This window comes from Pyrgilauda ruficollis, unplaced genomic scaffold (assembly GCF_017590135.1).
Source record: "Pyrgilauda ruficollis isolate IOZ18807 unplaced genomic scaffold, ASM1759013v1 scaffold52, whole genome shotgun sequence".
Lineage (NCBI taxonomy): Eukaryota > Metazoa > Chordata > Aves > Passeriformes > Passeridae > Pyrgilauda > Pyrgilauda ruficollis.
In genome coordinates, this window is record NW_024526822.1 from 4,002,855 (window position 1) to 4,028,352 (window position 25,498).

A 25,498-nucleotide genomic window follows, 5' to 3' on the forward strand; every position below is an offset into this window, starting at 1 on the left:
GCCCTACGGCTGGGTGTGAGGGGTCCTGATTGTGCAGCTCATCAGAGATGAACTGATGGCTAGGCAGGACAGAGGATGGACCCCTGTGTTTGCTGTGGATGGGAAGGAGCAGTCCTGTGCCACCACCACTCTGGGGGCCCTGCCTGCCTCACCCTCTGCTGTGCTTGGCTGGTGTGTCTGAGACACAAATAATCAGGGCTCCCATGGATCCCCCTGCCTGGAAAAGCAGGATTATGTGCCTGGAAAAGCAGGATTGTGTGCCCCAGCTCCAGGCAGGGAGCTGGAGTCATTATTTATAAAACACTCCACTGTCCCAACACGTAAATGTGCTGTGAAACACCTGGGGTTTATATTTTCCCTCCCAGAGGCTTTGGTGCTGACTCTTTTTATGCTCAGGCTTTTTTGTGCATTCCCTGAGTGGTATAAAAAACCCAATTCTCTAAAGGAAACTTTGCCAGCAAAGAAAGTTGGGTTATTTCTGGGGAAGATGCTCAGCTGCTGTGTTATTATTGCTCCAACAAAGGAAATGGTGCTGGGCTGATTTACACTCCTGGAAGGCTTTGCCCCTCAGAACATGAATGCATTTATGGTACAGCTATGAAGAGGCTGTAAAAGGAACAGAAATGGGATTTGTTAGGTGCAGCTGTAACTCCATTTACTGCCAGGCTTGCTCCTGTTGCCCGTGGAGTGGTGTGAGTAAGAACCAGCTCCAAATCTGGGTTAGCTGGAGATTTCTTTGAATGGAGCCTGGGAGAACTGGCTTATCCCTGGCTAATATATTGTGAGCTGACACTTACTGGGGCTTGGCAGCTCCTCTCAGAAGGAAATATCGATTGTGAGGCAGAAATCCAATATAATTGTAGAACAAGGGAGCAGGACATCATTGACACCACTTAGAGGCTGCAGTTCTGGAGAGCCCTTTGTCCCCAGTGGATGGCAAATGTTAATTAAGGTGCCCTCGCTGGCATCAGGAGCACCCATGTGCTGTCTCAAGCTGCATTTTTCTGTCTATAAAATGGGAGTGGTGCTTATCTGGGAGTAGCTGCTCCTCATGCAGCTGTGGATGTACCCAGCAATCTAACTCGCTGCGAAAAAAAGGGATTTTGGAGGCAGTGCTGGGATCAGGGCCTGGCTTCTCCCTGCCTTCTCCCCATCCTCCCCTCTGGAGGCTCCTCCTGGCTCCTATTTAGTGTCAGCTCCTGGAGCAGGGAGGATGTTTACCTTTCCTGTGGCACACAAAAATCAGATTTCTGCTCACAGGGGGGAAATGATCACAGGGGTTTCACCTCAGCTTGAAATTTGCATCACGAAAGTGCAAAAATGGGGTGAAATGGGGAACAGCTCAGAAGGAAAACAGCACCATCTCATCTGTTTCAGCTCTTCCCAGTGCCATTTAATGCCTGGAAATGTTTGGAACATCTTGGTCTCAGCCATTCCTGAGGGGCTTGGCTAATTTAGCCCATTAATGGGATGAGTGGTGGAAGAACTTGCTGGGTGTTTCACTGAGCACAGGGGAAGGAAAATAGTCATTTTTTACACATCAGGAGATGAGAAATCTCCCTAAAACACCCCCAGCTCTACGCTGGCAAGTGATGTCACAGTCAGCAGCCCCAAGTGATTAATTCTGCACAGTCATGGAGAGCAGAGCACCACCAAGACTTCATGGAAGGGTGAAGAGCGGCACTTGATTTGTGTTTGATAGTGCCAGGGGTGATGGGTGGGAGTGAAGCACAGCTAAACCTCTTTCCCTGCCAGGCCGTGGGTGTCTGTCAGAGTTCCCCATCTCTGGGTTTAGCACAGAGGGCAGACTTCCCAAGGTTTGCTCAGCCCCAGCCTTCCAGCAGCATTCCCAAGGTGTTCTGCTGACAGGGACTGGCCTGCAAGGTGCTGCCAGTGCCAAAATCCAGCCCCAAGGGCACAGATTTGGTGCCTGGGGAAAGCAGAGGCATCAAACACATCTCCCCTCCCTCATTCCAGGCTCAATTTATAATTACTGGTTTAAATTTTATTCCAATCCTGACCACACCTAACAGAATATTGTCATACCTGCACATGCCACTGTGTTATTTTGGGAATCTTTGTGGGAAATGGGAATGGAGGAGCACTCCTGCTCCCCAGGTGTGTGAGGTTGGTGTCTCTAAACTCTGTACCATGAGTTGTGGGTGTTCAGGAGCACCTCAAGCCCCACCTGTGGCTGCTGGGACTTGCTAAACTTCAGGAGAAATTTTAAGAGTGGGTTTGAAGGGACAGCACCTAATGAACACAGCCAAGAGGTCCAAGGTGTCTCAAACACTGTTTCTGCAGGCTGTCAGCTGCTCTGTTATGGAAATTTCAGCAATTCCCTCAATTTCTCACTGTTTTTTTTCCCCCTCCACTTTTCTGCTGTCCAGCCTCAGCCTTTGTGCACTACCAGGGAGTACAGAACGTGGTGCGGACAGAAAAACAGCCAGGACTTTTTCTTTTTCTGTGTTTCTAGAGGGGCCCAGACCCACACACTGAAGCAGCACAGAACCTGAAAAATATAAAACCTCAAACCTGAGGCAGCAGGCTGAGGAGCCCTGGCGTGGCAGTGCAGCCCATTGTGGAGCACAAAGGCTGCAGAGAGCCTCGGTGCTGGAATCCAAATCCTGTCAGCTGCTGAGGCACAGCTCTTTGATGACTCTGCTTGTTGAGGATAATTAGACTGGTGCAGCACAGACACACACACGGATGTCTCTATTCTTTCTGCAATTGCACAGCACATGCTGTGCATCCACGATGAGCTCTTAGTTAAAACCCAGGGCAGTGTTTTCAACTCTGAGAGTCCAAATTCACTTTCAAAAGTGAATTAAAACCAAAAAAGGGTCCTCAGGAGCCAGCAGGGTTAGCAGTTGATATTTAAAAATAAAGTATCACATTTTTAGGGCTTTTTAAAATTGTGGGGTTTTTTTCTCATGGTCTTTCAAAGAATGGAATTCCCCCCTGATTTCTGCCACTCTCAGGGGCTTGCAGCATCCTCCGAGCACAGGCTGCTCCATAGCAAAGTGGCAGCAATAATCCAGGGATGAACTTCCAGAGGGCTTTACAAGAGGCAGAATTGTGCAGGAAACAGCCCAACACGCTGCACTGCCCAAGGAGGAAGGAGAATCAGCATTTAACACCAACAAGGCTCCAGTCAAACACGCTGGATAGCTGAAATCCTTCACCTGAAATCCTGACTTCTCCCTGCCACTCTTTGTCTTGAGAATCTCATCAGTACATTTAGGCTGGCTCCTGACAGTGGTGTCAGGTCTGGAGACAGGTGAAGAGAAAGCAAAAGGGACAGAAAAGATAAAACTGGTATCTGTATCCCTCCAAGCTGATAGGAAGCTTGAGAGGGAATTGCATCCTAAGGATCAAGTTTTTAACCGCCTGGAGCTTTGGCACAGAAGGCACAGAGCAATTTTTCAGGCTCCCTCAGTGACATGTGAGGTCTGGGCTGCACTTTCTGGGTTCCTCTCCTTCCTAGAGCAGAGGGCAGGATCAAGTTCAGGACCTTGGCCCCGAGACAAGGAAATCATCAGAGGGACGGAAGCCCAAGGAAATGTTTTCTTGTCACCATGTAATTTTAATACCAAAACAAACCAAGTACTCAGGGACCAGGAAACTCTCTGACATCTCTGTCAGCGTTTGCCAAGTCAGACAGCCTTGAAAACCACATCTCAGCAATGCAGGGAATGCTGGCTGAGCCGGGACCTCTCTGCACATGGTGATGCTGCTCCAACACTCAAACACCAGGTCCCAGTGAAGTGGGGGGTGTGCAGGCACTACAAAGGAGTTTGCTTTTTGTTTTCCTCCCCGAACACACACGAGCTCGTTCTCTGGGCCAGCAAGTCCTGCAGGGACTCCCTGACCTTGGCTGAGCAATCTTTGTGCAGGGGTGCTCTGTCCTTAAACTCTTTCCTCAGATGTTTGTGGCAGAAACCTTTTCTGCCCTGAATATCTGATTGTTCCAGGGCTCCCAGCCATCGGGTTTGATTAATGGCACCTCTGTGTCCATTTGATTAATGGCACTTCTGTGTCCAGCATCCTGAATCGCTGAGGTAACACCAAGCACTGCTGCTGCCATTATCATTTTACAGTGTGATCTTATCACAAGAATGCCTCTGCCTCTGATAAGAGGTTTCCCTCCCTCTGAAAATGTTGTACCATGTCATGGAAATAGTTGTTCTATTAAGTCTTGTCATGAATGGACTGAAACTCCACAGATTCAGGTGCAAGTCTCAGTCTAACTGTAGATTTGATATCTAAGCTTCTCTGTGCCTCAGTTTTCAGAATACACAGTGGAAATAAGAGCCCTCTGTGGTTTATCACTTTGGATCTCTTAAGTAAGGAACTGTCACATGGAGATCCCCCCACCCCAAACACACTGGAGCCACTGGCACGGAACAACCTGAATCCTGCAGGAATCGTCTCAGTCCCACAGCTGAGATCTGCAGTAAAACCAGTGGGGAAAAAAAAAATTAAAAAATTAAAATCCATGTGCAGAGCAGCCACAGACTGCGTCCCAAATGGATGTTTCTGCAGCCTTTCCCAGAGCACCTCCCTGGCAGCTGCTGCCTTATCTCCCTGCCCCTGTCCTGCAGACCTTTGGATCCCCTCCAGACAGATGGACAGAACAGTTCTGAGGCCTCAGGGCTGACCCAGGGACTGCAGAACACAAACCAGAGCAGCTCGGTGCTCAGACTGCTCCAGTCCCATCCCCTAAACCCTGAAACAGGCGCAGAGCTGAGCGCAGGGGCTTGTGCAAGCGACTTCCCAAAGCAGCACCTCCAGAACCTCTCCCTCTGTCAGACTTGGAAACAGGCCACAAACCCTTCCTAGGAACCTCCTGCTCACAAATGTCCTCGGGCAGGACTGGAAATGGAAGCTTTTGCCCAGATGGTTTCCCTGCCACACAACCCACGGCTCCCTGTCTCAGTGATCAGCACAGACAAGAGTTTAGGGGAAGCTTTTCCCTAAGCCCTTGTGGCTACAACACCTGGATTTTCCATTCAAGATTTCCTCCAGCGCTGCTAAACTTGGAAATCCCTTTCAATGGAGCCTCCCAAGCTGCTGCTTCCAGCAACATTTCTGTCCATCAGCTTCTTCCCTTGGGATGGGGTTTCCCTCCACGCCCCGGGCCAGCACCAGGCACTGGGAATCAGGAAAATCCTTCACATTTATTTCCCAGAAAAATCCTGGGAATCAGGAAAATCCTTCACATTTGTTTCCCAGAAAAATCCTGGGAATCAGGAAAATCCTTCACATTTGTTTCCCAGAAAAATCCTGGGAATCAGGAAAATCCTTCACATTTGTTTCCCAGAAAAATCCTGGGAATCAGGAAAATCCTTTAAATGCTTGGGCTCAAGTGGGACTTCTTGGGGCTGGTTTTGGGCTGGGTCTTTGCAGCAGGATGAGTTTCAGCCAGGAGTATCTGCAGAAAACAAACACCCTGAAGGCAAAGCTGGGAAGGAAGGGAAACCACTTGAAAATTGAAAATTATGAGCAGCACTTCGCTTCCAGGCAGTCATTTCCCAAATCCAGCCCCAAGCCCAGAGGAAGGAGCGACTCCAGCCTTGCTGTGATGAAATCCTGCATGTTGCTAAGTCTGTTACTAAGCAAAACATGTCTTAGCAGGCTAAAATCCCTTTCAAAACACCAGAGAAGCTTTTACTGTTTGTATCTGAGTTTCATTTCTTCGACAATAATGAAACCTCTAATGCTTGTAAATTCTCCTCGTTTCTGAGAGGGCAAATCCAAGTCTGGTTTTATCCAGGTCCAGGGGAATTAACTCCTCCTCATGGACACAGAGTTAAACCCTTTTCCAGGCCCAGATGAGGGGAAGGAAGATCCATTTAGTTTTGGAAAGCTTTGCCACCTGTGTCATCTCTTCTGCTTATCAGAGACAGCACAGTGACAGAAAAAGCACAATATCTCTAATTTAAGTGTTCTGGTTGTGGGCAGTGATTTACCCAGCCTGAGTAATGGCAGGGACCAGGGAATTATCTTCATTTTCTTAGGCCTGGATCTCTTCTGAAACAGCATCTCAGAGCTGTGCCTTGAGTTCAGAGGTGTATGCAGCAGCTGAAACATCTTGAATTTTATACATTTATATATCCATGCATATATTCATTATATCCATTATAGCCATTTATGTATTCATTCTGTGCACCCAGAATTAAAACAAAGAAAGCAGGATCCATTCCTTTAACTTTCTGGTTTTGAGGATGTTTTTTTAAAGCCTGACATGAAACTTTTAAAACTTGCAGATTCTGGAGCCACATTGATTTCTGCACCATGCAGGATAAATAAGTTTCAATAATTCAAGTTTGGTCAAAGGTCTTTTTCTATCCTGAATGAAACTGCAGTCCATCAGTAATTTTTTTTTCAATTTTAGCCTTTTATAGACACATTATGGATTTTTTTTAATTGCTTCTACAGGCATAGGAGTTGTAAGTGATCCCCTGTGGTTTTGATGGCCTGTAAATTACTTTGTGCTTTTCTTCTCTCTGCTCTCAGGGATATACAGGGATTATAAACAATAGTGAGAGGTGCTGGCTGGCAGACTGGACGACAATTAGGTGGAACCACTGATGGGAAATTCATAACAAGATGATAAATAATATTTTAGAGCAACTGGGAAATAACATTTGTATGAAATCTCTTTCTGGAAGTATCCTCGTGTTGTGTTTAAGGCATTGAAGCACTGGGGGTTTGATTAGAGCTTGTGTGAACAAGGGTAAAATGTTTTTCTTGGTGCCCGAATTGCGAAACGGGAATTACAACCTCACCTTTGCCTTCCTTGCTTGCTTCAATCAGAAACTCCTGGGGATAGGGACAGCCTGTGGGGCCAGACAGTACGTAATCTAATGGGCTAATTGCAAAATAAAATAATAATAATAATAATGGCTGTGTGCTGGCAAGAGGCAGCAGGGCAGAGCAGCAGCTGGTGGTGAGGGTTCAAAGGGATGACACACTGTGCTTGAGCAGGTGCCATGCTCAGGTAGAACCTTCCAGAAGTGGTTTGAACTTCACCCTGTGATTCAGAGCAGCCCTGAACTGCAGCTGGTGCTGGGAAGAAGGAAAACAGACAGACCTGTGCCAAAAAATCCTTCAGAGAGGGGAACAGGGGAAACCTCAAAGTCTCAGTGTGAGCTGGGGGACACTGCCATCTCTGCAGATCCATTAACTGCAGAGATGTCTCAGCTCAGAGAGGAAGGACACGTCCTTTGATGGGCCCTTCACCCCAGTCCCCCATAAACCACCCGTGGGATGCACACATAAAGGCTTTTTTAGGAGCCCCTTGCTGTGAACCCAAGATCCATGGCAGTTTGGCACTTGCTACTGACATCCCCTCTTGGCTCCTGCCTGCCTCAGCCCAATTTCTGCCTTGACTGAGCCATCAGCAACACCTGGAAATCACATCCAGCCTTTCACCTTTGATTATTTTAACACACACAGGGTAAAGCTGGAAGCCAGGCAATGTGAGTTCTGCCCATACCACCCTGGAAATGCAGATTCCAGCTCAGCCCTGTGCCTGTGGCCCTGCCTGAGCTGCCCCTCTGTCCCCTGCTGTCCCCAGCTGCAGCCAGGAGCCAGGAGGCAGCGATGGTATTTTGTGACATGCCTGACAGACTTGTCTGACAACTTGGAGGTTTGTTTTGCATAAGCCACCCAAACAGATGGTCACCACTTTTAAGTACCAGCCTGGCTCGTGTTTGTGTGCACAGAGCTGAAATCCCATTCCACTGAACTCCCATTTCACTGAATTCCCATTCCACTGAAATCCCATTTCACTGAAATCCCATTTCACTGAATTCCCATTTCACTGAATTCCCATTCCACTGAAATCCCATTTCACTGAATTCCCATTTCACTGAATTCCCATTCCACTGAATTCCCATTCCATTGAATTCCCATTCCACTGAATTCCCATTTCACTGAAATCCCTGCTGGAACTGTGGCTTTGGGGCAGAAAACAGAGGGGGGAGATTTTGGGGGAAAAACTCATAAGGGCTTTAAGGCTACTTTTCTTACCATCTCTGGAGTGAGATGATGATTTTTTGTTTTTTACTCTCCTTACCATCCCTGGAGGGAGATGATTTTATGTCACTGTCATCTTGGTGTTCTCATTCCCACTTCCAGAGAAATGCTGAGAGTTAAAGAGCATTCTCTGGACCTTTAGGAAATGTCCTTTTGCCATGCACTCCTCCCTCTCAAACTCCCAATTCTGTGCTCCATCCACATCCTACCCTTGGTGGCACCTCTTGCATTTTATTTGGTTTATTTCCATTTTGCTTTTTGTCTGAATTTTAATGATGAATTATTTGTAGCATTTCCAGCAGGGTGGAACAGGGGCACTCCTTGCTCCTTCAGATGGGATGAGTGGAGCCTGTCCCAGCAGAGAGCTGAGCTGTCCCACAGGGTTATCCTGAACTCAAGACAGCTTTACCCACCTGCCTGGCTGCTTTTCCAATAGATACTTTTTATATTTATGGGTATTTTGCCCATTTTTCTGGCTTTCTCCCTGTGTTTAGCCTTCTGTGCTCTGCTGAGCTGTCACACAGGGTTATCCTGAACTCAAGACAGCTTTACCCACCTGCTTCTCCAATAGGTACTTTTTGCATTTAGGGATATTTTGCCCATTTTTCTGGCTTGTCCCCTGTGTTTAACCATCTCTTCTTTGCGTGGTGAAGCTCTGAGTGCATTTTAACAAATGCCAGCTCTTTTTGGGCAGGAATGTGGCCCATAGACACAGTTCCTGAGTCAGGTAAGAGCAGGGTTGCCTGGCAGTCTTGATGGCACTGTTGTGCAGGTAAGAACCACTTTCATTCATAGGATCAAGCTGATTTTTTTTTTTAAATTCCAGCTCCTCTGAAAGATACACATCTTTTTTTTTCCAACCATCTTTTCTCCCAGCCGAGCTAAGCATGAAGTCACCGCTCTGCCCTGCTCTTCATTTGCATTCACTGTGTCTAAAAGCTGCGTGCTGATCTCAGTAGATAACTGACAGCCAGAAGGAGTGCAAAGCAGCACCGTGGAAAACAAAAATAAGATTTCCTGCATGTGCTGGTGGATCCGTGCAATCCCACGAATCCACAAGGAACATATGCCCTTAAACTGCATGTGCCTGTCTATATTTATATATAAAAAAACCCCAAACTGTGACAAGACAGGCTGCAAAACTCCGGAGTTCTGATGGGTTTCAACAACAAAGGGAAAACTTAGGGAGATCAAGGAACCATCCCGATCCCCCCGGTTTCATTTGCATCCCAAAGCGAGCAGTCCCACCTCAGGAGCCACTCTTCCCTCACTAAGTTATCATTAGTTTGCAGCCTGATTAATTTAAAGCATAAGCACAAGCAGGGAGGTTACACCAGGGCGTGAACTGGGCAAGAAAAACCGAACCACTTCGGGCTGCGGATGGAAATCTGCTTCTGTTGCTCCGCTGCTTTTAGGATGACTTGTGCACGGATTAAAGAAAATCCCCCGGGTGTCCGAGCTACAGCAATTTCACTTTGGGTGGCAAAAACTCCTGGTGCCTCCCTGGCCATCCCAAACTTCGGGACAGGCGGGCTGCGGGGACGGGACGCGGAGTGCCCGGGGCTCCTGCCTGGCCGGAGGAGGCGAGCGGAGCATCCCGAGGGTCCTACAGCATTCCCTGCCCCGGGAGAGCATCCCCTGCCCCGGGAGAGAATTCCCTGCCCGGGAGAGCATTCCCTGCCCCGGGAGAGCATCCCCTGCCCCGGGAGAGCATCCTCCGCTGCCAGAAGAGCATTCCCTGCTCCGGGAGAGCATCCCCTGCCCCGGGGGAGAATTCCCTGCCCCGGGAGAGCATCCCCTGCCCCGAGAGAGCATTCCCTGCTCCGGGAGAGCATCCCCTGCCCCGGGAGAGCATCCTCCGCTGCCAGGAGAGCATCCCCTGCTCCGGGAGAGCATTCCCTGCTGTCCGGGCCGTTCCGAGAGCGCATCCCCAGGCCGTATCCCCCCCCACCAACTCAGGACAGCATCGCGCCGCTGCCCCGGCAGCGCATCCCCCCCGGCTCTGGGAGCGCATCCCCCGCTTCCCTGGCTGCTCCGAGGAGGCATCTCCGGGCCGCTCCGGGAGCGCATCCCCTCGCAGCCGGGGAAGCATCCCCCCGCTCCGGGAGCGCATTTCCCTCTCGGCAGAGCATCTCCTTGCTCCGGCCCAAGAGCCCCCCGGGCCGCGAGTCCATTCCCCTCCGGGCAGGCATCCCCTCGCAGCCGGGGAAGCATCCCCCCGCTCCGGGAGCGCATTTCCCTCTCGGCAGAGCATCTCCTTGCTCCGGCACAACATCCCCCCGCTCCGGGAGCGCATTTCCCTCTCGGCAGAGCATCTCCTTGCTCCGGCACAGCATCCCCCCGCTCCGGGAGCGCATCCCCCGCTGTCCGGGCCGCTCCGGCACAGCATCCCCCCGCTCCAGGAGCGCATCCTCCCTCTCCAGCAGAGCATCCCCCCTCTCCGGGAGCTCATCCCCCTCTCCGGCAGAGCATCCCCGCCTCTTCCCGGGCTGGATCCCCGGCTCCCGGGCGCTCCCTCCCCGCGTCCGGCCCCGCGCCGCTCCGAAGCAGCGGATCCGAGCGGCGCCCGCCGCTTCTCCGCCTCTCCCCGCTCCGTAAAGCGCAAGAAAAGAGGAGAAAATCCCCGCGGGGCAGCGACTCACGCCCGTGCTTTGGGGAAGCCCATGGAGAGCAGGATCTCCAGCGACGAGCCATGTTTGATGGTCCCGGCGCGGTGCTGGCGGCTCCGCCGGGGGATGACTTTGCTGTAGAGCTCCTCCCGGGCAGCCATGGCGAGCTGGGCCATCAGCGCGCAGCCATCGCCGCCCGCGCACGGCCATGCACGCCGCGGGCTCGGGGACAGCGCCGGGGACAGCCACACGGCCGGGGAGCCGCGGCGACACCGCCCACGGGCAGCGCGGGGAGGGAGCGAGGGGAAGGGAGGGGAAGGAGGGGAGGGATGCGGGCAGCGCAGCCGGGATGCCCCCGCCCCGCCGAGGGTGGGTGGGGGATGCGCGGGAGCGGGCGGGAGAAATGAAGGTTTCCTTTAAGAGAAAAAAAAAAAAAAAAAAAATATATTATCCTCCCTCCCTCCCTCCCTCCCTCCCTTCCCTTCTTTCATTTTTTTAGGAAATCCTCTCTGTGATCCCAACCAAACTCCACAAAGAGCGAGGAGGGGGGGTCAGGCCTCTCCGGGTCTCCCTCTGCCACTTCCACTCTCATGGAATGGGTTGTGTTGGAACACCCCAAACTGAAATCTCATCCCACCCCGCCCCTGCCATGCTCCAGCCCTGCAGCAGCTCCGGGGGTTCCCCTGGGCTCTCTCAGCAGCTCCACTCAATGTTCTTTGTGGTTCACCTGGACGTGGCTCAAGGCAGAAGAAAGAGCTGTGCTCCAAAATTTTTGCCTCATGCTTGTGTTGCCAGCAGCTCTGCTCCCCTCCCTGCAGTTCCCGTGGGCTGGGTGGGACAGAGATTCCTGCTTTTCTCCTCATTCCATTTCAATTCATCCTCCTCATCCTTCTCCTTTGCCTTTTTTTTTTTTTTTCCCTGACTTTCCCTTTTTTCCACTTTTCCTTTCACTTTTAAGGCCAGGCAGGTCCTGCTCCTGCAGGCCCAGTGGAGAGCAGCCTGAAATCCCAACCCTGCCAGCAAATAAAAACCCATGAAGAGGCATTTTTAAAAATAGTTTATGTTGGGGAAGGAAATCAATACTGGCAATGACAAATCTATCACTGCAGTTGTTATTATTCGCATTAGGGAAAACCAACAGCCCATTTCCATTTTGTTGTGTCAATGAAGGGGAGAAAATAATTCCCCTCACAGCTCCCTGCTCATTCTCCTCCTGTGCCAGGTGATTTTATCCCTGGGGAAAAGCCATCCCTGAACCAAGGAGGTCACAGAAATTCCAGCTCCAGAAAGACACAGCACAAAAACCCAAAACCAAACTAAAGAAGTGCTTCTTGTTCCTCTCTTAAAATCACTTTTAACTCCTCAGATGTTGCTGAGATTCTTTAATTTGCCCCCACTATTAACTGGCAAGGACTTCATTAAAGCCAGAGGGTGAAATGCATTTAGTTGTGGATTTCAGGTGTGAAATCAGGATCAGGCACCCAATCCACTCCATTTTAATTCAGGAGGAGAATTAAGGGCATTAATAACAATATTTTCTATTCCATTTTAGCGCAGGAGGAGAATTAAGCATGTTAATAACAATATTTGTGCTCAAATTTGGATTGCTGGAGCCCCCAGAAGGGTTTGGCACCCATGAATTCATTCCAGCCACGCTGAGAGCATAAAAGATAGATAAAAATCCCAAATTAATCCTGATCCCACCTTCCCATCTCCCAGGGGAGTGCAGGGATCTGCAGCCAGCAGAAAATGTTTGGACTTCTCTCCCTGGGCCTCCCTCCTGTGCTCCAGCTGAATTACTCAACCAGGAAATAACAATAAAAATGAAATTTGCTATGGAAGCAGCTTCCAGGGACTTTGCCCAGATGGGAATCTCTTTCCTCTGCCTGTGACAGATTCACAAAATAAATTCAAATAGAAATAAATCCACACTGGGGAAATTGCAATATTGAAGTTGGTTTGCTTGGATGAGCTGCTGCATCAAACAAGAAGGAAGAAAAATCAGATTTTTTTTTTAGGTGAGACTGGCTGGAAATTATTTTCCAAGCCTGCCAAGATCATGTCCTTGGAACTTTAATGTCCCTGCATTTGATCTGGCTGGGCTTTTTTACATGGAAACTTTCTTTTTTTTTGGGAAAAAAAAAGTTTCTTTTTCTACCCCCAGCTATCAAATGCGTGCCTGGAAATAAAGCTGCCACCCACCCTTTTTTTTTTCTTTTTCTTTTTTTTTTGATTGTGAGCTGAAAATGAAAGCTGTCACAGTGATCAAATAAGGAAAGGGAAGAAAGTAAAAGTAGAAAGCCAAATTTTTAAAAAGGAGAACACCCAGAAAAATGTGTTGCAGCCTCCAAAATTAACAATAATTTTGCGAAATAATCAAAATACACAAAATGATTTGGCTTGTATGAAAGCTGTGATATTCAGTTTATTTAAAATGCTGTCAGATTTTCACAGAGAACATTTCTGGTTTGGTTTTTCATTTTTTTTTTCCCCACATGGCCTTGTGTTGCTGGCCTGATCTCAGATATTTCTATTTGTGTTCATTTATTGCTGCTCACTGTTTAGAGCAACAATTTTTGGGTGCCCAAAGTCAGAAAAGGGGTGAAAATTCCTGCCCCAAGAGCCTTGGCTGTGTCCTCTGGGAAATCCTAAATTTTCCTGAGTGAACTCCAATCCTTATCCCTTTACCTACAGGAAAAATGCATTTTTAGGGGGTTATTTTTATCACTTCCTGGGGTGAGGGCAGAATTGAGGAGGAGTGTTTTAAAAAGCTGGGCAGGAAGGGGGGATTTCCATAGGAAGAGCTCAGGTTTCTGAGGAATTTGTGCCAAATTTAGCTTTTTTTTCCCAGCCTGATGCTCCCTCCTGGTGCTGCCACGGGAATGCTTTGCTCCCTAACAATGGGAATATTCTGAAATAAACAGCTCAGCAGCAGGAAATGGAGCAGGGGCTTTGCTTTTCCCCTTATCCCAAATCCATCCTTGGCAAGTCCATCTTCTTTCTGATTTCCCTGCCTGCTCAAGAGGTGGCAACACACCAGCTAAAGAATCAAAAAGAAATGGAAATTAAAAATCAAACTCAGCCTACTCTCAGCAGTTCCCCTCCCCTCTCACCTCCTTTCATTCATTTATTTATTTTTTTTCCCCACTCTCCTGAGTTTCCAAGCGTCAAGGAACGTTGATTTATGGCTGAGGAAAATCAACAGCTGCCTCGCACTTGATTCAAAACAGCACCAAAACAGAGGGGAAATGATGATTTCATTATTAGTTAGGAGTGTTTTTGTGGAGCTGGGAGCAGAAAAAACTGCAAACTCCAGCTCATTTTCTGTGCTGTGGGTGCTGAGCCTCGATGGAAGTGGAAGAACAACATTCCTGAGAGCAGCCTTGAGGAATAAATCCCCTTTGTCCAGCTTTGGTACCTGTTGGGGCTGGATGTGGAGCTGGAATCAGCATTTATTCCCAGCCCATCCCACGGGGATAATTCCCTTCCTTCCCACCCATCTGCCAAGCTGCTCCCTCCTCTCAGCTCTGCAATATTTGGGTCCCCCAGAGTGTTTAAAAATAGAAGGAGCAGCTGGTTGATGGAGCAGGATCCTGTGCTCTGGCCAGAAGGATGAAAAAGGAGGTTTTTTTCCCCCCATTTCTCCCTCACCTCAAACCTCTGCCATGAGTTTTAGGCTCTGGGAGAGTTATTAGAGCTTCAGGACTGGGGATTTTTTATCCATCTCCAGCTTTTATTGCCTTTGGGGCTGGGGCTCCAAACTCGGCTGCAGATGTGGAATTGTGGGGTGAAAAAAGCACCACGAGCTCCATTAGAAGGACACTGAGAATTTGCTTTCCTAGCTCAGATTTCCTTCCGTTTTGGAGTGTGTTTTCCTCGTTAAAATAAAGAAAAAAAATCCACTTTAATTTCATCATAATCCCTTCACTTGGGCTTAGAGTTATGGAGCTGAGCAGGAATAAGTCAAGAGGCAAAATGTCCTTCAGGTATTTCAGGGTGGGACATGGCAGGTGTAGCCTGAAAATAAAAGAGAAATAAAGGAATATATTAATTTTAAAAGGCTTTCAGCTATTTTTGGCTCTGCTGGGAGAGGAAGGATTTTGTTGCTGGGCACTGATTCAGTCCAGAGCTGGGTTCTGAGGGTGGTCAGGGCAGGATTTGCCTTTATTGGTCATTAAAAACCAAGCAGCTGTGGAGAGTGGCTGAGGTTTTGTAAAGTGAGGCTTTACCCTCTCCTAAGCAGGCAGGGCTGGGTTCTTTCACCTGCCTGAGTAAGAGCTGCATTCAGCAAACCTTTATTTGAATTTCTCCTGCCTTGGCCCAGCAGCTGGGGGAGCTCTGGGCAGTGAGCTGGGTCAAACCTTCCAGGTGGGATTCAGCTAAAACCACATGCAAATGAAAATATTGGTGTAAAATCTGCTTTTATTGGTGTAGAAACCCCTTTCATTGGTGTAAAAACTGCTTTTATTGGTGTAAAAACCGCTTTTATTGGTATAAAATCCACTTTTTCTGAGCTGCAGAAGAAGCTGTTTCCTCTGCTAGCAGGAGAAGAGTTGAATAAATGAATTATTTAAAAAGCCCCAACTCGCAGCCCATGTGCAGGAAAGATCCTGATCCTTGGCTGGGATATCTCCTGGATCCCCTGGCTGTCCCTGGTGTGAACCCAGTTTATTTCCACCATCATTTATTTGCTGGGGACTGAGCCAAGAAATAACGTGGTACAATAGAAAGCTGCTGGGATTTCCCCAACTCCCCCACACAGAGAAATGTGCTGAGCTGCAGGGGGTTGTACAAAGTCTGCAAATCTCTTTCTTTTGGGGCTTTTGCTTTGCTTGGATTTTTTTTTTCTTTTTTTTTTTTTTTGGTGGTGATTTTTTTAGCTGCATTCCTGGGCCCTTGTTGGATTCCCTGGAGAAAAAAAAATTGCTTTTGTTTAACAGAATATTGGAAAGGAAGGGGATGGGGTGTTTGTGGTCATTTGAAATAATCCAAATTCTTTGGGAGAGTTGGTTGAAATTGTAGAATTGGAATTGAAATTGTAGAATTGTTTGGAATAATATGAGAATATTATATGAGGATATTGAAATAATATGAGGGTTGATTTAATTTGATCTCAAGGACAGGCAGGAACCAGCTCGAATCAATGGGGTGATGCTTTGGTTTCTTTCCTCATTTTTCATTTTTCAGTTATTTTTACTGCTTAACTTTCCTCTCCTTGTGCATAACATCAGCCTTTGAATGGAGAAGAGCCTGGAAGTGCTTCTGTGAAAATGCTCAGCCAAGTTTCACAAAGTTCATTGAAACAGAAATAATCAACCAGCACATGGCAGAGAGAAGCAAAATTTGAAAAGGAAATATTTCTAATGTAATCATCAAACAGGCTTAGGGACATAGGAGACAGATTTTTAATGTTTGTGATAAGATTTTTATCTGGAAAACATCACTTTAGCAATGATTAGAGAAGAGGATTATTTCACATGTAAGCGTGTGTCCATTATAAACACATTTCTGTAGCTGGAGAGGAACTTAAAGCTGCAATTTCAAAATGAATGAGCATCATCCAACATCCTGCTCCTGCTGGAAGTGTCTGCAATTTATTTCATATTTAAATCTTCATTAGATGAGTGGCTAAAAGAGAGAGGCTGCTCTGTGTAAATTAAATTCCCCCGTCTGTGGCTCCATGTGTAACTCTTTGCAATCATTTACTCAAATGTTACATTCATCCTTTGCAGCATAAATTTCCATGGAACTTTGATTTCAGCTGCTTCTCTCTTTGTGTGAGTGCTGCAGAGAATTAAAAACACTCAGTCCAAACTCTGATCTGGATTGATAACATTTAGCATAAACCTTGCTCTTGTCATCTGGGGAAAAAAAAAAAGAATAAATCAGATTTCCTGATTAAGACAATCCTAAAAGTGCACACATATGTTTAATTTTACTACTCAGAGTATCCTTGTTGTATTCCCAGCAAGGAAATCATTCCCTGGACCTGCTGGGCTGGGGCCCAAGGTAAGACTTGATGGACAACAACTCAACACATCCCATCCAAAATAAACGCGTCCGTGCTCTGCGGCCCTGGCCTGGAGTCACTTGCAGTTGTTTTCCCTGCTTGTGTTTTGTGTGAGGATCCTCAGGGATAAACAAAACGAGGGAGGCAAACAAGGCAAGGAAAGAGTTCCTGTTTGCAGATCCCTGCCCATCTGTTTCTCGTTCTGCCTGGCTCTGGGGAGCGTTTCCACGCTGCGCTCATCTCCCTTCAGAGAGCACCAGCCCGGGGGAGCTGGGACTTCATCCTCTGAGTCCCCCCAGTCCCTGCAGGACCCCGGGGAGGGGACGGGGATGCCTTGAGGAGGCTGCCCTGGAACAGACTGGACCGGGGGAGAAACCTTCCTACTTTAAATAGGAAGGAAAATATTGGATTCTCTGGGTCTGGGTTGAAGGCACTTGAGACAGACTTGTGCAGGCTGGCCTAGAGCAGAGGCTGGGCAGAGTTCCAGAATAAAGCAGGGATTTATTCAAAGGATCTCCTCCATGGATGCACCTTGGGCAGCACAAGAGCCCAGCCAGGGCTGCACCCAGGATGAACCCAAATGGTCCCAAAATGCACGAGCGCTCACGGGGTCTCTCCCTGGGATCAGCTCTGCTCCATGTGCACATTGCAGTTCAGTGTCCAATTCCAGCTCAGCCCCTGCACTCCCATCCTGCTTGTTTTTCTCTCTCCAGCCCACGGGGTTTGTGCTCCTGGGCTGAGATTTGGATCATTTGTCCTTGGTGCCCAGCTGGAGCAGGAATTGTTTTGTGTCCCTGCTCTGTGCAGAGAGCTCCCCATCCCCTGATATGAACCCAGACCCACACACTGAAGCAGCACAGGATCTGAAAAATAGAAAAGCTGAAACCTGAGGCATCACCAGCAGCCCTGGGGCAGTGACAGCCCAGCTCCAGGGGCTGCTGGGTGCAGGAGGTGCTCCCTGGTGAAGGACAGAGTTGGTCAGGAGTGGGAAAAAGGAGGGAATGGAGGGGATGCAGCAGGGCTTGATGGCCACCAACTGATCTGATGTCACATCATCATTTCCCTGCCTGGACTGATGCCTTTTGGGGCTATCTAAAAACAGAGGCCAGACAAAATTAAGATAATTAAAAGCAGTTCGATTTATTGAAGGGCCTCCAGGTACATTTAGGGCAGACAAAACCCACCCAAAAATGGACAGTTAGTGACAGGTTTCACACTTTTATAAGTTGGGTCCATTTGCATTTTGGGGTGAATCTGCCAATTCCAGCTTCAGCTAATGAAGTCATTGACCCCAAGTTTGCTCCCCCAACTCCCTTTTGTTTCCATCTCTCAGGCCTGAGGCAGTGAGGTGTCCTTGATTGCCAGGCCTGCAGAGGAATTGGTGTGTCTGCCCCAAATGGGGAAGCAGCAGCTCCCACTGTGTGTGGAGTTTGGAGTTCTGCACTAAAGAACTGCAGGATTACAAATAGATAGAAAATAGAAAAGATAAAATCCTAAAGCATCAGGACAGAGGTGCTGCCTCAGTGCCAACAAGATATTGCAGCACAAAGACCTTTAATTTTCTAAACACCTCCTAGAGTTCCTAGAATATACTTCTCGGAGTTTTTCTTGGAAATGCAAGGGCATCCTGCAAAAATCCTCTTTACACCCTCAAAATAAATAATAAGAAATTAAAAAAAAAAAAAGGTTTTGTTCAGCAAGGTGTTTTTGAATCATTCAGTGGCATTGTTAAGATGGAGAGTTGTTGTGGCTGTGTTCAAAGTACAGCCTGAAAGCTCATTATCCCCACAAAATCTGGAAGGATTTCCTGTGCCAGCCTCTGAAATACAGGAGGAAAAAGTCCTAAAGTGGCTGAGTTCAGATTCCTGCTCTAGGTGTAGAAATGTTGTCGTTTTTAGGGGCACTGTGACAAAGAGCAGCTGACGGACTACTTGAATTGAGAGGAGAAAAAACGTGGATGGTTACAAACACACCTTGATGCAATTGAACTTAAACCTGGGTTTAAATGACTTTGAACTTAAGCCTGGGTTTAAATGACAGCCTTTGCTTGAGTATTTGGAGTGAAAGAAGTGGGATCAGCATCACTCCAGGGGGAGGGGGAAGGCTCCACCAGGGAATGCCCCAAACCTTCCCCTCCCCTGGCTGTGAGCACAGACCCCAAAGCCCAGCCTGGCTCCTTTCAGGGCTGGATTTTGGTGCTGCACTTCCCTCTGCTGTTGGCTGCTCACACTGGATTTCCTCTGCCTCCTTTCCTCCCCACACCCTGCTGAATGCAGCTTTAATTTGCCCTCCCCCAATCCTCCCCTTCCCTAAGATTTTTTGGGATAACTGAATAATTCACCAATTTAATTGAATATTTTTTCCCCCCTGTTTTTGTGCACTGAGAGAATTCTGCCCAGCTTGGCAACCATGAGAAGAGGAGCTGCCCTGGGATGGTGACATTTTGACTTTTTTGATGAACAAAAAACCCCAGATTTCTCCCAAAAGGAAAGGCCCTGCTGTCCTTTCCCCCTCCAGTCCACGGAGTTTAAACCAGTGCCAAACTCAGGCTCTGTCCCAGAGCCATGACACCTACAGCAGGGTTGTATTCCCTGACTTTTTTTTAGGAGTGATGGGTTTTTTCATCAGCTGTTGTGTCCCAGCCCTGGTTTCTAATTCTTTTTGTAAAGAAAAATCATGGAGTAGTAGAAAAATCATGAAAACTGAAGCACAGTGACTCCCGTTCATTATTTCTCACTGGGATGAAGAAAGAGGTTGAAGCTGCCTGATCCCAGTGTGACTAAAAGTGGCTTTTTCCTGGTTTTGCTGTTCCTAACCTTTTTTTTTTTTTTTTTCCTGGAGGTTAAGCTCTCATAGAGGCATTTCAAAGCAGGGACCCACAATTTCACTCCATTCTGCACAATAAAAATGGAGCCCCATCTCTCTCTCTCTCTCTAAGGCCTTTTAAGGATAAACTGTCCAAATAAGAAATGACACCTCAATTATTTTTACTTTTAACCCAATAACCAGAAGAAGGTGGAGAAGGTGGAGAAGAAGAAGAAGGAGAAGAAGGTGGAGAAGAAGAAGAAGGTGAAGAAGGTGAAGAAGAAGGTGAAGAAGAAGAAGAAGAAGAAGAAGAAGAAGAAGAAGAAGAAGAAGAAGAAGAAGAAGAAGAAGAAGAAGAAGAAGAAGAAGAAGAAGAAGAAGAAGAAGAAGAAGAAGGTGAAGAAGAAGAAGAAGAAGAAGAAGAAGAAGAAGAAGAAGAAGAAGAAGAAGGACCAGCCTCCTCCCTAAAACCTCCACCTTGTTTTATATATATTATTGTATTCTAAAACTTTCAACTCTAAGTTTTCCACCCTCTGATATCACACACTTCTATTCAAACTCCACACTCACAGTCCCAGTTCTATCACTGAATTTTGGAAGCTTCTCCACGACCTCAGGTCAATGCAGTGTTCTCTGTCAGCACAGAAAGTCTAAAATTCTCAGCAACCTGGTGAAACCTTCTTCTGGCCAGGAGCAGCTCACCTGGGCAGCATTACAGTGAGTTCACTCAAATTTTGGTGCTAAATCAGATTTTCTGTGCATTTTCAAGAGGTCTGGTGGGTGAATCCCTGCAAAAGGAGGAATTAAAACCTTGATTTCTGTGTCAGCTTTGGCACAAGTGTGGAGTGTAACAAGGAGTGGGTGAAATCAGGCTGTGGTCAATAAAGAGCTGTGGGAAACAAAGAGCTGCAGGAGCACAGCCTCTCCTTTTTTTGGTGCACCAAATCTCCCTGGCTTTAGGCAGTGGAAGTTCCCAGTCCCTCAGACTGAAATTTTGGGTTTTTTTCATGAAGCTTCACCAAGTTTTATCCCATTTTTGTGCTGTGGCCTCATAAAGAAGAAGAGAAGCCTTTGGAGGTAGGAAAATTTAATTTGTCAGCTGGGGCTTCTGGGTGTGGAGAGCAGTCTGTGGTTATAGCAAATTCTCATTTTGTTATGTGCAGGTCCAGTGGGAAGGGTTTTTGCAGGGATTTTGTTTGGAGGAGAGACATGGGATGAATATCCCTGTGAATGCTTGGTTTTTAGGCACTGAACTGCTCTGGGATGCTGGGGTTTGGAATTACAGAGCAATTGGCAATGGGATTTCAGCCTGAAAAATTGGGATTTCAGCCTGCAAAACCTCCCTGAGAGCTGAACTTCACCCTCCAGGTGTTTTCTAGGAATGTTTTGAGAAAGGACCATCCCAGGGTGGCAGGAGCCTCGAGTTTCTCTTTGGGAGCTCAGTGGAAGCTTCTCTGTAATCCTTACACATTCCTAAGACCTTTTCCCCAGGTGAAAGCAGTGAAAGGAGCACCTGGAGAGACTTTTTAATCAGAATATGGCTTTTTTGCCCCATCTAGTGGGTACAAAATGTACTGAGCCTGGAGCTGGTTGTATTTTAATCCCAGCATTGAGTTTTTCCAAGGCAGCTCACAATCCCTGATTTCTGTTTTGTCTTCTGGCTGTTTGGGCAATAATTGTGTGTGGGAAATGCACAGAGAGAGGTGGATCTCAGAATAACTGAATCATTGCTTTCTGAGAGAAGCGAGCAGGGCACATTTATCCCAAAAAGAGCAGCTCAGAAAAGGCCAGGATTTTCTAGGTGAGGGCATGGGGATAAAGGTGTCCAAAACCAGCCTTGTCCAGCCCCAGCTCTGCAGTCCCTGGTGGAGAGCAGGGTCAGCTGAGAGCTGAGCACAGGGAATTGCTGTGTTTCACAAGGCCCTGAGGAGCAAACAGCCTTCAAAACCTTCCTCATGGATGCTGGAGATCCCTACTTTTCTATTTTATCCTTGCAAGTGAACGTGAGGAGAGGACAGCAGCAATTACAGTGGTAGGCTGGGAAAAAAAAACCCAAAAAACCAAAACAACTTTCCAGCTTCTCTTGGAATATCTGATTTTTTTTTTAATTTTATATTATCTGGATTTCCTTTGAGGTGGCAATTTATGTTTTAAGCTGGTTTTCTCTGCCTGAGAAAAGCCCTGGAGTCAAGGGCTGGAAAGACAAAGAACAGGAGGATATTTCTGTACATATCCCATTCCTTCCATTTATTTTCCTGTTACCAGGAAAATTACCCAGTGATTTTCCTGTGCTGGAAGTTTGGGATAGGAAGGAAAATTTTTTCCTGTCCTGATATTTTTGAGCAGTAGCTGCTGGTCTGTGTGTGTTGGGATGTGTTAATGAACTGTGGGGGGAATTGCAAACCTTCCTCTGCTGGAAAAGGTGATGAGCTCTTCCTGCTGAGGTGTGTTCCCGGCTGGAATTCAAGAATGGCAGGTCGCTTAAAAAAAAACCCCTGTTTTGTCACTTTCTTCCATCCAGATGTTGAGTCCAAGCTGCGATTTTTCAGGAAACTTTCACAGGGAAATGAGATTCCTTGAGCAGAGCAGCTGCTGGCTCAGGGGGCTGAGTTCTCACCTGGGATGGGAAAGTCTCCACTGTAAGCGTGGCTCAGAAAACAGATCTGAGCCTAAACTTGGCTTTTTCAGAGAATCCCAGAATGGTTTGGGTTGGAAGGAACCCGAAAGTTCATCCTGTTCCACTCCCCTGCCATGGGCAGGGACACCTTCCACTATCCCAGGCTGCTCCAAACCCTTCAAGCCCAGCCTCAGTACCAAGGGAATTTGGCAGGATGGGCTCCACGGCCCATCCTGTGCTTTGTTCCAGCAGGGAACACCCAACCCAACACCTTCACAGCTCCTTTTGTTGTTCTGGCAAAGTATTTCTCAATGGAAGTTGTAATAAAACATTCAGCCCAGCTGCTGTGGCTCCTCCGACCCCGACTGGCCTTGCTGTGACAGGGACACAGCTGCTGACAGGAAAATAAATAAATCCACAGGGAAGAGAGGATGGGATGCTGATCTGCACTTGGGAACACTCTGGGTTGGGAGCAGCTCTCTCATGTTGGTGGATTCAGGTAATTCAAGAGATCTGCATTTGGGAACACTCTGGATTGGGAGCAGCTCTCTCGTGTTGGTGGATTGAGGTAATTCAAGAGATCTGCTGGGATTTTCCAAGGATTTGGAACGTGTTTTGTCCTTGGTGGAGCTTACAGGGGGCCTGAAAGCAGATAGCAGGGGAGGTTACAATAATAACAACAACACCCTCTCCATTTCATGCTCTGATCAAACATACAACACTCCAGGGATCTCCCTGGTCAAAGTTCAGCTCCTCATGCTTCCAGTCAGCTCCAGGACACAGGGGGAGTTTAGAATATCTGCTTCACTCCTCATCAGGCACAAAATACCCACAAAATATCCAGTTACCCCTGGGGAGCTGCAGCAAAGGTGGGAAAAGGCACAACTGTAAAGCACTGCTCCAAAAAATGAAAAGGAGAAGAGGAAATCAATGCTGTTGGCAGTGTCCAGAGGTGTTCCCAAGGCTGGTGTAGGCATCAATTCCCAGATTTTCACAAGGGTCTGAGAGGGAGAGATGTCATTAACATGTTAGCAGGGTGCTGGGAGAGAATCTCTCTTGTCTGTCCAAGCAGCTCAGTGGAAATTTGCAGAAAACAACAGAAACAGCAGGAAAAAAAAAATAAAAAAAAAAAATTCCCTGCCTCAGAGCACGACAGATGGGTCACCTCTGGTGCAGGTCACTCCTCAGAGCTGCTGCCAGCGTGAAGCTGGCTCAGAAATGTCAGTGTGAGGCAGGTGCAAAGCTGTAGAGCTTTTTGTCACAAATATTTCAGCTTTTCGTCCTGCCAGCCCAGATCTGCCATGCCAGGGCTCTTTGTGGGGTAGAACAGCAGGAATTGGCTGTTCTGGGAGCTGGGTGTCACCAGCCAGGCACAAGGGACAGGATGGGTGAGGGACACGGGCTGGCTCAGATGGAGCTGCAGGTACCTTTAGAGAATGGTGTGTTGATGTGTTTGTGGGTGCCAGGACGAGGGAAGAAATGAATCTGACTCCATATTTCTCAGCAGGCTGATATATTATATTATATTATATTATATTATATTATATTATATTATATTATATTTAAAAGTGCTATACTAAACTATAGAGAGAAAGGAACACATCAGAAGGCTGGAAAAGAATGAATAATAAAAACTAGTGACAGACAGAGTCCGACACAGCTGGTCTGGCATTGGTCATTAAGTAAAAACAACTCACATGAACCAATCCAAGATGCACCTGTTGGTAAACCACCTCCAGAGCACATTCCACTGCCATCAGATGGTTATTGTTTACCTTTCTTTTCTGAGGCTTCTCAGCTTGTCAGGAGAAAAATCCTGGCAAAAAGGATTTTCATAAAATATCCCAGTGACAGTGGTGCCCTGGGATTTATTCAAGGTCATGCAAGGAGTTTGCAGCAGAGCCAGGACCTGCATCCAGCTCTTCCCAGCGTGATGCCTTAAGAATAAAGGCTATCTTTCATCTAAATTAAAACCCCACAATTTTACAGAAGCTTCAGGGCCTCTGTCTAATCTATTCACACAGCATTCATCACCATGGCATCTAGGTGCCACTCTCCTCATCCCTTAACCTTGCCAGAGCCTGTCATGAATATTCCCAGCATCTTTTATGGGTTTCCAAATGAGATGAACACACTCTTCCACTCTCTGCCTCCACCTCCACTCTGAACAGCCTGCCTGATAAACAACCCATCCATTAGACCCACAAAATAAATATATATATATAAATAAATAAAGATAAAGCGCCGAGAGGGTTTCCAATTAGCAAATCTTGCACTTGGCTATATTTTGGAGTCTCTGCTCCCCTCCCCATCAGAAGTTGGGCACTCTAACAACACGGCCTGTCACTGCTCAGCCTGCCAGCTGCATAAAATCAAGGCATCAGGCTTTTTTTAATTGAATGCATAATGAGGTGACTGGCAGGTTTAATTAACAAAACTCATCCTGTGTATGCACCTGGAGGTGAAAATAAGTTTAATCAAGAGGAGTTGGCAAGTGCCAACAGCTCTGTCATGGTTGCCCCCCCCCCCACCCTTTATTTTGGTTTGTTTCAACCAGGCTTTATATTTGCAAAAGTGGCTCTGGGTGCTGATTAATTATCTTTTGCCCAAGATTGATGAGTTGTTGCAGCCTGCCTCGTAATGAGAGCTCTTGCTCCTGGAAAAGCTGCGCTGGAAGCTTTAATAATCAGGCTGCCTCAGATAAACTGCTGATGGCAAACACTCGAGGCACCTGAATTGCAGTAACCCTTGAGGACTTGATCCGTGTGAGGAAGATTTGTCCTGAAAATGTGCTGGCTGGCACCTTATGGCCAGGGGAAGGTGGAGCAGGGTGGTGTGGGGCCTCCTGAGAAGCTCAGGATTGAGGGAGGAGCCGTGAGGGCTCTGAATTACTTCTGGTTTGAAATGGCATCATTGGAGGGACACGGGGTTGGTAAAAATCCTGGGAAAAAAAAAGGCAAAAAAAGCCTGAAAAATGCCTGGATGCTCCTGAAGGCAAGGCAGGAGGTCATCCCCATGTGCAAGGACAACTTGTCCCCACAGCACTGGACACCCACAGCACATCCAGCATCCCCTTGGCCCTCCTGAACCCAAAATGCACATCTGGGAGGGTGGAGCTGCACATCTGGAGCCCAGAGGTGACAGTGCATGAGTGGATGTCCCCTGGCCAGCCAGGCTTGGCCAGCTGGCGGCCCTGGGGGTGCTGCTGGTCCCTGTCCCCCCTCCCAGCTGGGGAAGGAGTGTCCCAAGCCACGTTCTGGCAGAGCCGTGGGCGCTGCGCGGGGAGGTGAACGCGCGCGGGGCTGTCAAAATATCCTCCCTCCTCCTCACCCACTTCACGTGCCCTCTCTTTCTCTTGCCTGAAGAGGCATTTGCTGGGTGTTCTAATGCAGGGTCTGCGCTGGAGATGTTACT

At 47.7% G+C, this 25,498-nt stretch overlaps 1 protein-coding gene across 1 annotated transcript in view; it reads right to left on the reverse strand.

Annotated features, from left to right (window-relative positions):
- UBASH3B (ubiquitin associated and SH3 domain containing B) overlaps positions 1–10,917 on the reverse strand; it is a 68,491-nt gene extending 57,574 nt beyond the window's left edge. The window contains exon 1 of the mRNA XM_041480562.1: positions 10,686–10,917. Within this exon, the coding sequence (XP_041336496.1) occupies positions 10,686–10,828 (143 nt within the window). The 5' untranslated portion in view covers positions 10,829–10,917. The remainder of the gene's footprint in view (positions 1–10,685) is intronic.
- Between the last annotated feature and the right edge of the window lie 14,581 nt (positions 10,918–25,498).